Source organism: Dendrobium catenatum, unplaced genomic scaffold, assembly GCF_001605985.2.
Source record: "Dendrobium catenatum unplaced genomic scaffold, ASM160598v2 fragScaff_scaffold_920, whole genome shotgun sequence".
NCBI classification, from domain to species: domain Eukaryota; kingdom Viridiplantae; phylum Streptophyta; class Magnoliopsida; order Asparagales; family Orchidaceae; genus Dendrobium; species Dendrobium catenatum.
In genome coordinates this window covers 1,335,856-1,352,923 of record NW_021319382.1, presented here as the reverse complement: position 1 = coordinate 1,352,923, position 17,068 = coordinate 1,335,856, and the positions used below count along the sequence as shown (strand labels likewise).

General features: G+C 34.8%; 1 protein-coding gene across 1 annotated transcript; it reads right to left on the bottom strand.

The window, feature by feature from the left end:
• Positions 1-9,134: 9,134 nt before the first annotated feature.
• On the bottom strand, positions 9,135-12,298 carry LOC110092712. Its single transcript, XM_020817372.1, has 3 exons — positions 12,089-12,298; positions 11,803-12,004; positions 9,135-11,545 (listed from the first exon to the last, which is right to left on the bottom strand). The coding sequence occupies exons 1-3, from the start codon at positions 12,296-12,298 to the stop codon at positions 9,135-9,137; spliced, it is 2,823 nt and encodes a 940-aa protein (XP_020673031.1).
• Between the last annotated feature and the right edge of the window lie 4,770 nt (positions 12,299-17,068).

Genomic DNA, 17,068 nt, shown 5'->3' with positions numbered 1-17,068 from the left:
GTGATGATTTTTCTAAAATAATGAGTAGTGAATTTGAGATGAGACTAATGAGAGATCCTAGTTACTTTTAGGTTTTAGAATTAAGCAAATTAAGGAAGGAACATTTCTTAGTCAGTCAAGTATATTAAGGACATCCTCAAAAAGTATGAAATGGATAATGCTAAACCTGTTAGTACACCTATGAGTTTCTCAGTTCAGTTGGATAAGGACCCTAAGGGAAAATCTGTCGATCAAAAGAAATTTTGAGTAATTATTAGATCATTGCTTTACTTGACTGCTAGCAGACTCGATATTAAGTTCACTCTTTATTTGTGTGCTAGATTTCTATCAAATCCAAAAGAATCACATTAGATAATAATAAAAAGGATTTTGAGATATCTCTTCGGAACTCAAAACTTAGGGATTTGATATCTTAAGTTTAGGTCTTCATTTAAAATAATTGAATATTCAGATTTGAACTTTACAAGTTGAAGGGTTAATCAAAAGAGTACATCTGGAACTTGTCAATTTATAAGGAAATTCTTTAGTTTCATACTCAGTAGAAAATAGAATTACGTAGCCCTATCTACTACAGAAGCTAAATTCATTATCTTGGGAAGTTGTGTGGCACAAATTCTTTGGTTGAAATAATATTTGATTGATTTAGAATTTTTAATAGGCATAATTCTAATTTATTGTGATAACACTAGTGCCATTTGCACTTTAGAAAATCTTATTCAATATTCTAGAACCAAATATATAGATATAAGGCATCATTTCATTAGGAATCATATATCCATAGGAGAAATTGAATTGAACCATGTTTCTATTGAAAATCAACTTGCAAACATTTTTACAAAACCACTAACTTTTGATACTTTTAGCACATTAAGAACAAAGCTAGGTGTGATCGATATTAATGCTTAAACAAAATCTTCTGCAAACTTGATATGTTTTTCTGTTTTTTTATGTTTTTCGATTATTAATGTTTTATTTTTGTGTGTATGTTTTTATTTTTTCTTTTTATGTATCTTGTATGTTTTAGACATATTTTCACATCGAAATTTTTATTTTTTGAATGATTGTGTGAATTTTTCTAAGTGTTCTATTTGTACTTTACAAAATTTTTTCATCCTGTATGAATTCTGTAGCATGTCAATCATTATTTTGGACTGAATGCATAAATTTTTTTTTCCAATATATATCATAATGTATGATATTTATATCATCCCGAATGATTTGTATTACTTCGTTTGTACACACATAGATGGTTATATGGGCAAAATCAGTTACTATAAATGATTTTACATACAAAATTATATTTTATATATATGAAACACATGTCATTTGATATGGGGCACAAACCAAACTGTCTTTAAAACAATCTTAAAATTTTATTTCGTATGTACGAACTAACTATCCTGTACGAAACCTTTTTTCGTATGTATGAATGGTCATTTTTCTTTAAATAGGAAGGCCTTAAAATTCATTTTCATTCACTTTAATATCCTTTTTTAATCCTTCACTTCTTAGTAATGGCCAGTTTTAGCAAGCGTGGTAGAGTCACTAAGGGATCGTCTTCTAGGAGTGGAGATAAAAACTTTCTATCTAGAGCAAATGAGGATTCTTTCCTTAGGGTTGTGTCTACTAAAATTACTCCTTCTAGACTCTTACTCCAAGAAGACATTCACTTTCAAGTAATGACTCTTTTTGCCACCACTCAATTTGTCTTCATCCTGACTTTGATTCATGCCTACAACAAAGAAACCTTTCACTATTTTCTGGAAAATATGTCTTTTAGTTCTGATGAGAGTAGGATAAGATCTTATGTCCTAAAGAAAAAGGTAGAAATCACTAAGGAAGATTTGGGAACCTTTCTTCACTTAAAAAGTCAAGAAATTAGAGCACACACTTTTATATTATATGAAACCTTTTTTCGTACGTACGAATAGTCATTTTTATTTAAATAGGAAGGTTTTAGAATTCATTTTCATTCACTTCAATAGCCTCTTTCAATCATTCACTTCTTAGTAATGTCCAGTTCTAGCAAGCATGGTAGAGTCACTAAGGGATCGCCTTCTAGGAGTGGAGACAAAAATGTTTTATCTATAGCAAATGAAGATTCTTTTCTTAGGTTTGTCTCTGCTAAAATTACTCCTTCTAGACTCTTACTCCAATAAGACATTCACTTTCAAGTAATGCCTCTTTCGTCACAACTCAATTTGCCTTCATCCCGACTTTGATTCATGCCTATAATAAAGAAACCTTTCACTATTTTCTAACAAATATGTCTTTTAGTTCTGATGAGAGTAGGATAAGATCTTATGTCCTAAAGAAAAAGGTAAAAATCACTAAGGAACATTTGGGAATCTTTCTTCATTTAAGAATATAAGGAATTAGAGCACACACATTGACCTCTAAATCTGATATTGACTGGTACGAATAAATAGTTCTTAGAGGGGTTGCTCAAGTAGGTCATTTGCATAGGGTATATACCTTACACCAAAATGTAAGGATCATTCAGCATGTCTTTAGAACTTTGATAATTCATAAGGTTGGTGATCACATTAACATTACTCCTCTTTTGTCCACTATTACCTATCTTATCATGACTACATAACCAATAGATGAAGCCCAACATACTCTTGATTATATTCATGGCCTTTCTAAAATTGGGCATGCATATCATAAGAGGAAGAAGAATATTGCTTTAGGATATCTAGTGACCTATATCTTAGAGAAGAAGTACAATCTTGTTCACACAGAGCCTCAACTTGAAATGCCAATCTACTTCATCGATGCTTCATTTTGAGAACTTTTTGGAAAAAATGACAATATAAGTGAGGATACTAAGGGAGAAGGGGGAGCACCAGCACTAGCACCTACACCTGCTCAGGGATCTGACTTTTAGGAGATGATCTAGCACTTTGACCAATTAGAGAGTCATTTTAATCAATGTTTTGATCAAATTCAGACTTACCTTAACCAGTAGGATGTACAGCACCAGCACAACATGGGTTGCATTCAAGGATAGTTCGAATCTACAACCAAACACATCCTCCAAATCAGGGCCCTTCAAATTTCTAGATGTACTTCTTGTGTGTTGTCTTTGCTAGCCTTTTGAGATATGTTAATCTTAGTGATGTTTTTGATGCTTTATGTACTTATCTTTATTTAATTTTTGTGTTGATGTTTTGTTATCATTGTGTTATGATTTGATATCAATTGTGCTTCAATGTATTTCATCTTTAAATTGATATTAATAAAATATGTCTTATTTTCATTAGTTGCTTTTATTCATTGTGTGAAATGTTAGTTTGCCTATATATTAATCATGTTTTAATTGATCTAAAAAGTATTATAAATTAAAACTACAGTACAAAAATTAATTTCATTATGAAATCTAATTTTTTAAAAATTTAAGTTAATTTATAACTCGATCAAGTTAAGACTATCAATCCCAAGTTCTTTCTAGGCATACATAATTTAAATATTATTATTACAATTTTGATGTCTTGTTATTTTTTATTTCTCTTTTTAATATAGATCTGATAATGGCTTAATTCAGCAACCTGAAGTCTCTAGGAATGAAAACAGGGATTTACCTGTTATTAACCCATCTGTGGGAGGAAATCAATCTTCTGAGAAAAAGTCTAAACTTTTTAAAGAACTTAGATCCCTTGGATATGGTAACGTTATTCCTCATAACAGAAAGGTGGGAAGTGGAAGAACTAAAAAGGTGGGGGGGCCTTACCCCATTACCAAGCAATGACTTCGTTGCTATTTTGGAATTGTAGAGGAGCCAAAAAGGTGGAGGATGCTCTATATCTCAAGGAGATGGTCAAGGATTATAGAGTGTTCTTTATAAGTTTATTGGAGACAAAAATTAACTCTCAGGATAATAGTCACCTGATGAAGTTTCTGGGCACAAATTGGAATTCTTTTGCTGTTCCTTCGGTTGGCTTATTGGGTGGAATCATGGTGTTATGGAGAAATGACTTAGCTAATTTTTTGGTTATTGAAGCTACGTCTCAGATGATCTTGGGTAAACTAGAAGTTCACGGCAAAGGAAATTGGATTGTTGCTTCCATTTATGGCAGTACTGATGCCCAAGAAAGAAGAAGACTTTGGATTGATATTGAAAGGCCTTGTTCTAATGATCTTCCTATGATAGTGGGAGGAGATTTCAATTGTGTGTTATCCCAAGATGAGAAAAGAGGAGGTAAGAAGTTCTGCTTAACTCAAGGATTGAAGGATTTCAGTAATTTCATGATTGTTAATGATCTTCATGAACTGAGTTCGACAGCTATTGAGGTTTAAAATTAATGAACTCAATGTGACCTTGGCAAGACTCAACACATGGTGGAGACAAAGGGGCTAAAGCTAGATAGATGGATGAAGGTGATTGTAATTTGTCTTTCTTACATACTTTTGCCAATGCTAGAAGGAACACCAATTGGATTAGTCATATCAAGACTAAGGATGGTGTTATTTCGGAAGATGTTGATTTGATCCAAAAAACTTTCTCAGATTTTTTCAAGTTGAAATGGCAATAAAGAAAGTGCTCATTGGAGGGGTGGCCGAACTCTTCTAATGTCATTAGTAATGTTGACAAAACTTTGCTTGATGCTGAATTCACTAAAGAGGATCTTCAGATGGTTGTGGAAAATTCTGCTAGAAGCATCTCTCCAGGATTGGACGGGATTACTTTCTCTTTCTTTAAAGATTTTTGGGAAATTTTTAATGAGGATGTGTGTCTTGCAGTTAATCATTTTCTAATTTTTGGTGCAATGGATCGATCTTGGAAAGAGACCTTGACTGTTTTGATCCCAAAAATAAAAAGTCCTCTTGAGCCTACTCACTTCCGTCCTATCAGCTTGTGTATGTCCATCTATAAAATCATAGCAAAAATGTGTTGCAAACTATTTTTATGGCTTATGTTTTGATGATTGACAAACACTATCTCTCTTGGACTACTTGTTGCTTCTAACTTTTCAGGAATCGAAGATCGGACAATCAAGAGGAAGCCAAGTCCAGGATCGCATAAGTTTAGGGTTGAGTCAGTCTGTAATTTTATTTTTCATCTTTTGAGTCTACTTGTAATAATCAAAAAGACTGATGCTAAGTAACCCTTCACACACACACTTGAGAGGCTTAGAAACTCTGTTTTTGCCCACATCGGCCCGGCCAATATTTATATCGTCCGGGACGATCGGCTTAAAACAGATAGTCTAAATTAAGGATTCTTTTTTTCTTTTGGTTGTGGTTCTCTGCCAGCTTCAGGAGGAAGCAAAAGGAGGTAGGTTCTCTGCCTTGCCGGGGTGGCAAAAAGGAGTTTCTTGTAAGGGCTTCTCCGCCTAGCTGTGGGGGATAAAGGAGAGTCACGTTTGGTAGTGCAATACTTGGAGGGTGCCTCCAAGGAGTGGACGTAGGTCTAGTCGACCGAACCACTATAAATCTTGTGTTCTTATTTTTGCTTCCGCACTTTTAAATTCCGCATTTTTTTTTTGTGGTGTGATTTGGTTTGAGAATTTATTTCTTTGTCTTAAGAATTTTTTAAAATACCAATTCACCCCCCCCCCTCTTGGTTAGCTTGGGACTAAGTTCATAGGGCTTAACATCCCGAACGAACTTTCAAAATGTTGCTAAACAGACTAGAAAGAGTCATTCCTAAAATAATCACGGTGGACCAAGCAGATTTTATTAGAGGTTGTTCTTTATCGGATCATGTGCTGATTGCTCAAGAAATTTTTAACAAATTCAGATGGTTTAAATCTAGAAGAGGGATGTTAGCAATTAAGCTTGACATGGAGCAAGCTTATGATAGCATGGGATGGCAAACACTTAGGCAACTTCTCATTCATTTTAATTTTCCTAATAGATTTATGGAGCTTTTATTACAATGTGTGCTAGATCCCAAATATTGCATTTTGATTAATGGTAAGAAGACGAATTGGACAGAAGGGAAATGTGGATTTAGGCAAGGTTGCCCTTTATCTCCATTTTTATTCATATTGTGTTCTCAAATTTTGTCTGACGCTTTATTTTTAAGACGGAATGGAAGGGGAATTTCGATTTATGCTTCAGCTCCGAGAGTTTCCCACTTACTTTATGTGGATGACATATTAATTTTTGCGGAGGCAAGGATGAAAGTGGTGAAAGATTTGAAGAAAATTATTTCTAACTATTGTAGTTGGACGGGGCAAAAGGTTAACTCTTCTAAATCTATGATTCTTTTTGGAAAGAATACAAGGAGAAGAACCCAAGGTAAAATTGTTAATCTACTTAAATTCACTGTTGTTATGGAGATTAACTATCTTGGAATTAAAATGACTCTAAGAAGAATGGTGGCATCAGATTTTCAGCCTTTATTGGAAGCTGCAGCCAGTAGATTGAACACATGGGGTAAAAGGTGTATTCCTTTGGAGGGTAAACTGATTTTAGCTAAATCAGCTTTCCTTTCTCTTCCTCTATTTTTGTGTACTCTTTCGCTGGTTCCTTTGAGTATTCTTAGAGAATTTGACAAGATGTGTAGAGGGTTTCTATGGAGTAAAAATAATGGTATAGCCGGTCATCACTATGCTTCTTGGGATCTATTATGCAAACCAAAAATTGAGGGGGGTAGAGGATTATTCTCAGCTACCTTAATGGTTGGTCCATTACGTGCCAAGTTTGCTTGGAATTTCTTAATCAAGCCTAATTCTCTATTGAATCTCATTCTCAAAGCTAAATATGGTGGAGATATGTGGTCGGATACAGTGAAGCAATGCTGCTCTCCGACTTGGAAAATTATAACGATGGGTGCTTTTTTCCTTAAAAAAATTGTTAGATGGGAGGTATCCAACGGTAAATCTATCAACTGGCTGCAGGACACTTGGATTTTAGATAGAAGTCTTGCTTCTTGGCTGACATTTATCAACACTCAGGATAATTCTGAATTACTTCTTAAATCTTTTATTTCCAATTGCCATTGGGATACGGACAAATTGAAGATTGCTTTTGGTGAACATCTATTAAATCTTATACTTAAAATCCCTATCTGGACTGATAGAAATTCTGATTCTGTTGTTTTAAATGATAAATTCTCTGGGAAATCGATTATAGCATTGGCATATGAAGCTACTTTGAATCATAAGGAGGAGTTTGTTCACTGTAAGTGGTTTAAAAAATTAAAGTTGAAGCCGAAAATTGAACTTTTTTGGTGGAGACTTTGTTATGATGCTATTCCTTCTAACGCTTTTTTGGTCAAAAGAAAGTCAAGTAATTTTTCTGGGTGTCCTAGAGGATGTGGGGAAGAAGAAGACAATAATCACTTAGTTGGGAATTGCTCCAAAATCAGGAAAGTAATTGATTTACTGAATTGTTGGGGCTTTAACATCCCTATATTTCACTGCTTTGAAGACTATTTACACAGCCAACAAAATGACGTGCGGAAAAATCTGCTTTCGGGAAATATTTTTTGTAATACGGTTTTTTTGGTTTGGAAGAGCAGGTGCAAGTTTATTCATGTTAATTGTGAGGATTCAGAAAACTACATTGCTGCTAATGATATTTCTTTTGCCGTGAGAAGCAACTTTATTAATATCCAACCGGAAAACTAGGGTGCTAACCGGCTTTTGCTGAATTCTCCTTGGCATTCTCCTCCTCCCAGATGGATTAAAATAAATATAGATGCAGCTCTTAAAAGGAATCACTTGGCAGGTATAGGTGGCGTTGTCAGAGATGAAAAGGGGAGGTTTTTGATGGCTTTTGGCAACAATTCCTTGCATTGGGACATTTCACATTTGGAGTTAATGGCTGTTCTCGATCTGAAGAATGTGGTCAAATGTTGGATGTTGGAGGCTCAAGGAGTGATCATTGAAGGAGACAACTTAAATATCATCAAAATACTAAAAAAATCGGTCAAAGATTGGAAGGTTAGTAGAAAAATTGATGAGAATTTGGCTTTCTTACTTGAGTTTAAGCAAATTGTATTTTTCCCATTCTTTTAGGAATGGGAACAAATTAGCGGATATTTGTGCTAATTTGGCTCTTGTGAGATCTTTTTTATGGGAAGATCTTCATGATGTTATGATTCCTCCTTCTTTCTTATATTGCTTGAAGGAGGAATGTGATGCTTTAGGATTGGTTTGATTTGTAGTTCTTTGGTTTTTTAAATGTAAATTCAGCATTTCTTTCAAAAAAAATATAATTATTTTTGTAATTAGAGAAAATTGAGTTAATAGATTATTGATTTTGGAAAGATCATTTCAAAAAAAGGGGGTTTCAAAAGGAAATGTATAATGTGTACAAAAAATCAAAAGAATGTGCAATGGTTCGCAAAGAAAAGAGGAACAAAATTAGCTAAAATTAAAAAAGATGCATAAAGTGTGTCAAAAATATTTGAAAAGATGCGCAATATTGACAATTCAAGATGCTCTTTCCTTTACCTTTTAATCTTAAAATTCAAATAAATCTAATTTTTAATTATATTTTATAGTGAAAATTGAAATTATCTAATCTTTATTTCATCACTTTTGCAATAATTATCTTTATCTCATTGTCTATAATGCTTCATGACCTTAATCTATTTTTTTGTCTATGTTATATTTTAATTTAAATATTTTGAATCTTTATTTTTATCTAATGGACATTAATCCTATTATTGTAATTATAGTTCAATCTCTTCTTCTGTTTTTTTTTGAAGAAGTGCAAATTGCATTAAGAAGAAAAAAGAACTAATTACAAAAATCATAAGAATGACATTCCTCCTTGATTAAATTAGACATCAAGGAAGGAATATCATCAAAAGAAAAACTATCAAAGTAAAAACCACTTTCTAAAGCCAAAGTAGCACACAAGTTGGCTACCTTATTACAATTTCTATAAGCATGAAGAAAAACAACTTTATTGAAATCATTCAAAAAGAAGGAATCTCTTACCGAGTTGATGTCCATAAGCCCTTTATTTTGCTTTAAAGAATTTTGGATGTAAGTAATAACATTGATGTTATCACTCTCCACAATCACCCCTTTATATTCAACCATTCAGCTTCTAACATATTCCTTCACTGAGAGAATAGCTTCCAACTCAAGCTGAGTTATGTCCCAATGAACCATGTTCTTCCTAAATGCAAGGATGAATCTGCCTTTGTAATCCATGAATACACCACCAATTCAAGCATGGCCTGAACTAATTAAAGAAGCATCAACGTTAATTTTCATCCAGTCTTTCGGTGGAGGGCACCAAGTGTTTTGAGACTCCCTAAGGAGATTAGTGCCCCAGTTAGAAAGATAAGGACAGGTCTTGGTAATAGCCATGGAGAGAGCATTTGCTGCAACCACATAGCAAGGAAGTGCAGCTTTGCTGTGCTTAACATCATTTCTATTTTTCCAAGATAAGTAAATGATGGTGCAATAAATTTTCACTATGCCCAGATTACTTGTTGATATTCTCCTAAGTTCCTTTAAGTAATTGTCCAAGGAATGAAAGACAGGAATGGAGATACCCCATTCAATCACCTGCATAATGATTTCAATCAAATACTTGCATTGAACTATAATATGTTCATAGCTCCCCACCATTTGACAACCTCTAGCACAGGAATCAATCCCCGATATCTTATGGTTCCTAAGGAAGAGGTTCGTAGGAATAGAAGATTTCCCAAGTCTTTGCCAAAACATCTCCACCTTCTTGTTGAGCATGAGTTTATTTAGCCACTTACAGTAATCATCATCTCTTAAGTTGAACCTACATCTTATCACATGATCAAAAGACATGGCAAAAATAGTCTTTTTAGAACAAAATTTCTGCATTTCCAACCGATCTTCCCTGCTGGAATCAAACTGAATTTGATTTATCAACATAATAAGTTCTGGATGAAAAACCTCCTGAAGCAAGGGAAAATTCCAATGACCATACTCCAGAATAAGCTGCTGAACACAGGTTCCCTCCAAAGCAACACAATCAACAAAGGTTGGCCATTGTTTTAAACATCTGTCTAAAATCCAGAAATCATTCAATACATTTATCTCCTCACCATTGCCTACTTTCCATCTGGTAATATTTTTGAGGTGTCTTTCACCATCTAATATAATCTGCCAAGCCTTAGAAGTGATCTTATTATGAGTACCATTCATAAAATTCTTCCCATATTTGGCTTTCATTGTTATGTGAAAAAGGGTATCAGGCTTTTGTAAAAAATTCCATGCCAAATTTGATCTCAACGACCCAGCTTTCATCACAGGAGACTGCAAACCCAGCCCTCCCATACTTCTCGTCTTGCAAAGATCATCCCAAGCAACATAGTGAATACTATGGCTGCCATCTGGTTTATGCCAAATGAAATCTCTACAAAGCTTTTCCAATGTAACCAACACTCTCTTTGGGATCAAAGAATGTGTAACTAGAAAATTAGGCATAGAAAAAAGAGAACTAGTGATAAGAGTAATCTTACCACCCATGGAAAGAAACTTCTTACCCCAAGCATTAAGCCTATCCATAACACTGGTTAAAAGATCCTGAAGGTCATCAGCCTTCAACCTGTTAAGAGATATCTTTATCCCAAGATAATTCATTTCCTTGACTACTTTGAAGCCAAAAACTTTAGCAATCTTATTTCTCCTAGGATTGCTAACACCATGGCCGAATATAATATGAGATTTATTGACATTGATCCTCTGCCCTGTCCAATTGCAAAAGTCTTCAACAATACCCTTCACCTCCTTTGCTATTTCCTTGGAAACATGTGAGAAGATAAGCACATCATCAGCATACAAAAGGTGAGTGATCCTTGGTCCTCTAGGGGAGATTTGGATGCCAATATTTTGACCCCTTTGTTCTATGGAATTAGACATCAATTGAGAGCACATGATGTAAAGATAAGGGGATAGTGGACACCCTTGACGGAAACCACTATGAGCAATGATCCACTTGGAATTCTTCCCATTAATAATAATGGAAAATCTCACATCAACAATACATTCCATAATAAGGTTAGCATATATAGAAGGGAAGCCATACCATTTAAGAACATGATCAAGAGTTGGCCACCCCATGCTATCGTATGCTTGCTCCATATCCAACTTCAAAGCCATCAGCCCCTTTCTATTTTTGGAAACTTTGAACATGTGAAAAATCTCCTGAGCCAAAAGGCAATGTTCTGAAATCGATCTCCCTGGGATAAAAGCCATTTGCTCTTCAGTAATCAACTTGGGAATACAAGTCTTCAAACTGTTCACAAGCATTGTAGCTACAATCTTGTAATTAGTCAGACAAAGGCTTATAGGACAATAGTTGGATGGAAGCAAGGGATTTTTCACCTTATCAATCAGCACTATTAAAGTATCCTTCCAATCCTTTCTCATACAACCAGATGTAAAAAAGCTATTGATAGCATTCCATAAATCTTTCCACACAATATCCAAATAATACTTGTAGAAAGAAGAAGTGAGACCATCCATACCTGGAGATCGATTATTCCCTTGCTGGAAGACTGAATGCTGTAACTCCATCAACGAAAAATCAGTGCTAAGGGCCGTGATTTCCTCAGGAATCAGCTTCTGATGTGCCAAAGTTTCAGGCCAACCTGTTAATTCACAATTTCTAAATTTCCACTTTGCTTCAAAGTGTTGAATGAAGACCTTTTCAATCTCCTCATCTTCTACTTACACCACATTATGTGTATCTTTGATTTGATTCACTCTATTGCCATTCCTTCTAGCCGTAGTAAAATTGTGAAACATTTTTGAGTTAGTGTCACCTTCCTCATGCCATTTAGCTTTAGCCCTTTGGTTCCACCAAGTGGATAACCTTTTCAAGGTTACATTAAGATCATGGTTTTACTTCTAAGTAAAAGAAGATCATGAGCTGACCAATTAACTCCCATGGCTTCCTTATGCTGAAGCTCCATAATATCCTTTTTCAGCCTTTCCATTAACTCATTCAAGTCTTTACATTTGTTTTTACTCCAGAAAAATAGAGCTTTTAAAGTTCTATTAATCTTCCTTTGAAGAACCATACCTTTATCTCCAAAATCATTCTTCATCTAAGAATGATAAACAATGCTTTTAGCTGCAGGATAAGACCTCCAAGTATCCTCAAATCTAATGGTTCTCAATTTTATACGCACCTTGTCATCCAACTTGAAGGCAATAGGACTATGATTCGAAGCCACCCTTGCTAGATGTCTAATAGCAGTCGAAGGAAGCAATTGGAGAGTAGCTGAATTCAGAAGACACCTATCCAGCTTTTCCCATATCCTGGATGCTCCTTCCTTATTATTGCACCAAGTGAGCCTTGGTCTAATACTTCCCACATCATGAAAATCAAAATTAGTCATAAAACACTTCATATCTCTAGATCCTTTAGAAAAAAAGGAACCTTTTTCCACCTCTCTTCTCCTCTTTGCTTAACACACAATTGAAATCCCCACCAATGATAGAAGTAGAACTCTCCATACAGCTTCCCAACAAGCTCTAAAGACTCTCCCTCTCCTTGCAGCATCTACTACCATAAACAGTACCAATCCTCCACATCCCCAATTGAGGGATAGAGAGATCTCCGGTGATCATCTGAGAAGAAGTCTCTCTGACCACAAAATTCCCAACCTTCATATTCCAAGGCACTAAGATCCCACCTGAAAGGCCAACAGCAGGAAAATGAAAATACTCCCAATCCGTCACAATAAGGCCATCATTATCCTTCATACTAATACTTGTCATCTTAGTCTCCATTAGCCCAATGAAGAAAATATCATGATCTCTTACCGCTTCTTTCAAATATAGAGCAGACTCTTTCTTCCTAGCCCCTCTGCAATTCCAAAATAAAAGTGAAGACATTAAGCAAGTGTAGGGGAACTCACCCCAATTAAGGAAGTCATCCTTCCATCTCTTTTCTTCTTCTTATACTCAGGATCACACGTCCCCAAAGATTTCAACTCCTTAGCAAGTCTAACTCTAGCAGAACCACTAAGATAGGAATTAGCATAATTCACAGCATCAACATTCTGAACTTCCTTATCCTTGTCCAGCTGTTTAACAGACTCTTCAGGCTTCCCCAAATAGTCTACATCACTATCTTCATTCAAAACGGCAAATGAGTTGTTCAAACAAATATCTGGTCTACTATTTTCAGCAGCTGTTCCTTTATCTGGATTAATCTCTGGACACGAAACTAATTTCTCCATGTTATCAGCAATCTCCTTCCCACTTATAGTTTGCTCTTGCATAACATTCTCCTGATTCATACTTCCCCTGTTTATAGGCCGGTTCACATTTTTATAGATTTTACTTTTATTAACTGCTCCTCCTCTATATACACGTCTGTTCTTAAACTTGACATGTATCCAAGGCCCATATTCAGAATTATTCACATAAGGCTTGGCATCACCTTCAGCATTCTCCGCATTCCCTGTTACAACTTCAATTTTTTCCAGCATCTGATCTTTGATACCTAGAACCACCTTCTCAGGACATTCAATCACACCATGTCCCGCTCGACCACATTGATAGCAAAGCAAATTAATCTTCTCGTACTCCACCAGTTGGAAGAATCTACCAGCAAGACCATCAATCCAAACTCCATTAGGAAGTTTTTTCTCTAGGTCGATCTTAACACAGATGTGGGCGTATTCTCTTTTTCCCCACCTAAAAGTATTTCCATCAAGATACATAGGTGTGCCAAAACGAGAGGCAATTCTCACATGATTATCCTCGTCCCAGCAATACAGAGGCAAGCATGAGAGTCTGATCCAAACAAGAGCTGAAATCCCTTTAAACGAATACGGATCAAAGGCTGGAGACCACCTATCCATACGGACAATGTATCCATTTACATACCATGGCCCCCCATTCAAAACTTCTTCCACAGCCTCATTTGTCTTGAAGAAGCAGACAATCCAATTCATGCCAATTGAAGTCATATGGAATCCACCGAACTTATTCTATTGCCTTCTCAATTCAATGCTGCAGACAGAGAAAGGCACATTGCTTCCTAGGACTTTGATCACGACCGAATGTTTTAGCACATCTGAATTCTTAGCTTCCAAAACTGGATTGAGTTTAACCACAATTCTATCATCAGACTGTTCAATCTCTTTCAAGATCAATTATTAAAGGTTTTATGACTTCTTTCATTTCAAAATTCCCTTCTTCCTTTTTTTGTTGTTGTCAAAAGGGAGAGAAATATTATCTGTGTTTGATTATTTTTTGGTTATTTATTCTTTTATGTTTTGTCATTGTCATTTATGAAAAATTAAAAAAAATGATTTGTTTTTAAAGAAATTCCCTTATATTCACAGTTTATTCATTTAGGGGGAGTTAAGGAGAAATTTAAGGTATTTAATTTTATTCAAATAATAATTATTTTGGGATCATAAAAAAGGGGGATATTATTGAGTTAGTTGCTATTTAATTCTTGTTTAGTCATATTCTTGCAACTTGTATGCATTTGATGATTCTAAATATTATTACTTTGATTATTATTTCTCCTAATATATTTTGGTAGAATTGTATTGCTCTTGTGTGTACAAACATTTCAGGGAAATCATACTCTGAATTGTTGAAGACATAAAATCAAGATCAATTTAGAATTTATTGTAATTGACGTCTATATTTTTTATTTTTCTTGGGCCTGAGAGAGTGTGATTGTAATTGAGTACACACACATCGGGGGAGAGCTTAAATTCACCATTTTTAAACTATTTGTATTGTATGAATGAACTTTGTATGGAATGATTTGTTCAATTATTTTTCTAACGAGCAGTCAAACGAACATAACTAAAAATTTTACTATGGATCGTACTGTATGGACCCAGTTCATACATGCCTTCCAGAGTAAGAAATGGATGGGTCCCTTTTCGCACAAAAATATTTTTTTCTAAGTATGGATCGTACTATACGAACCCAATTTGTACATGTCTTCCAGAGTATGAAATGGACGGGTCCCTGTTTGCTCAAAAATATTTTTTTTAAGTATGGATCGTACTGTACGAACCCAATTCTTACATGCCTTTTGGAGTACACAATGGACGAGTCCCTGTTCGACCAAAAAATATTTATTCTAAGTATGGATCATACTATATGATCACCATTCGTACATGCCTTCCAGAATATGAAATTATGAGGTCCCTTTTCATCCCGATGAATATGAAACTTTTCTAACTATTCATACTAGATGAACTAGTTTTATACTGGATGATGATCATATATGAACTGATTCGTACTGTTTCACAACATGTTCGTACGCAATAATTTTTGAATTGTTCGTACGTACGAACTCCGATTGTACTGTACGATTGTGTATGTTCAAAATTAAAAATTTTAGTTTTCTGGATAATTTTTTGTGTCTTTAGTATAAAAGGTCCACTAAAACTGACATGAAAAGTCTTGTCTTCATGATTTTTAAAGGGCAATTGAAAGAGAGAGTGTGAGAGAGTGTTTGAGAGAGATTTCTTGCAAATAGAGTGTGAAGGGTTCACAAAGTTACTCAAAGTTAAGGATCTCTGTGTGATTTTTGTTCTCACTCTTCCTCTTATCTTTCTAGATTATTCGGGAGAAAATCTTTGAAGAAGATCCGGTTCTTTCCTAACACTTAGAGGGTGTGAAAGGATGACAGTTCTTTGTTAACACTTAGAGAGTGTGAAAGGATGACAGTTCTTTGTCGACACATGGAGGGCGTGTGAAAAGGATGACGGTTCTTTGCTGACACTTAGAGAGTGTGAAAGAATGATGGTTCTCTACCGGCACTTGGAGAGTGTAAAAGAATGAAGGTTCTCTGCTGACACTTAGAGAGTGTGAAAGGATGATGATTCTCTGCCAACACTTGGAGAGTGTGAAAGGACGACGGGTCTCTACCGCACCAGGAATTGGTGTAAGAGAGGTTTTATAAAGATTTCTCCACCTTGCTGTGGAGGCAGAAGGAGAGACACTTTGGTAAAAATATAATACCTGAAGATGGTGTCTTCAGGGAGTGGATGCAGGTCGTGTTTGACTGAACCACTATACATTTTTGTATCTTTTAAATTTCCACATTTATTTACTGTAAGTTTTTTTTGTGGTTGAAAAGTTATTTGAAACTTTAATTAACTTTCTTCGAGAATCAACAACTTTCAAATTTTAAATCCCAGAGAAATTTTTAAAATTACCAATTCACCCCCCTCTTGGTTAGCCTTGGGACATTAGTTTAGGTTTAACAACCTAATCAAGTTTCAACAACATTAACTTAATTCCTCTATAATTGGCACATACATGTGCATCACCTTTATTCTTAAAAATAGGAATTAACACACTCATTCTCCGCTCATCTGGCATCTTTTTAGTCTTCAAAACAATATTAAAGAGTTTATTAATCCAAGAAATTCCTTCATCTCCTAAGCATTTCCACTCCTCTATTAGAACATCATCAGGTCCAACAACTTTTTCACCCTTCATTTTCTTTAAAGCCTTTCTATCTTTGATTTTACTAATACGCTAATAAAAATAGAAATCTTTATTTTCATTTAGGGTGTTAAGATCACTACAGCCAATCATATTTTCACATTCTTCATTAAAAGGTTTAGCAAAATATCTCATCCACCTTTGTTGAGATTGAACTGATGCTCTGGATAATTGACAACTAAATGCTTGTCAACCATTAGATCAATGGGTAAATATTTGGGTTGGTTCTAATAACCTTGTATAAAAATGAGGTCAATAGTAACATTGTGATATGGAAAGCTGATCTTGATAAATTAATTATTAATAAATTCTTATATAGCAACCATGTGGATGTTTTTGCTTTGTTGTTCTCTGAAAAGACTAAGCTTAGAACTGACTTATTACAACCCTTCTTATACATCTCTCTGATGCACATTATTAGTATTAATATTATATATAATATTATTTTCTCATATGTTAGCATTATCCTTATTGACTTCTTACATGTATACAAAGAATACCATCACTCTGCTTAATTATACTTCCAACATATTAATAAGGGTTCGGTGAAGGAAAGTAATCTTCTAATTCAACCCATCCTCCACAATAAGCACTGGAACTTTCTTGTAGGTAGGTTTAAGGAAAAAGTTGGGAAATTTTATGATTCCTTTCCCAATCTACAACAGAAGAAAATT

Excerpts from the sequence above, each read along its gene's own strand:
- LOC110092712 (XM_020817372.1), bottom strand. The coding sequence starts at position 12,298 with ATGACTAATTTTGATTTTCATGATGTGGGAAGTATTAGACCAAGGCTC. Across the intron at positions 12,005-12,088 it reads CCTTCAAGTTGGATGACAAG|ATGAAGAATGATTTTGGAGA; the intron begins GTGCGTATAAAA and ends TATCATTCTTAG. Across the intron at positions 11,546-11,802 it reads TGATCTTCTTTTACTTAGAA|GTTGGCCTGAAACTTTGGCA; the intron begins GTAAAACCATGA and ends GTGAATTAACAG.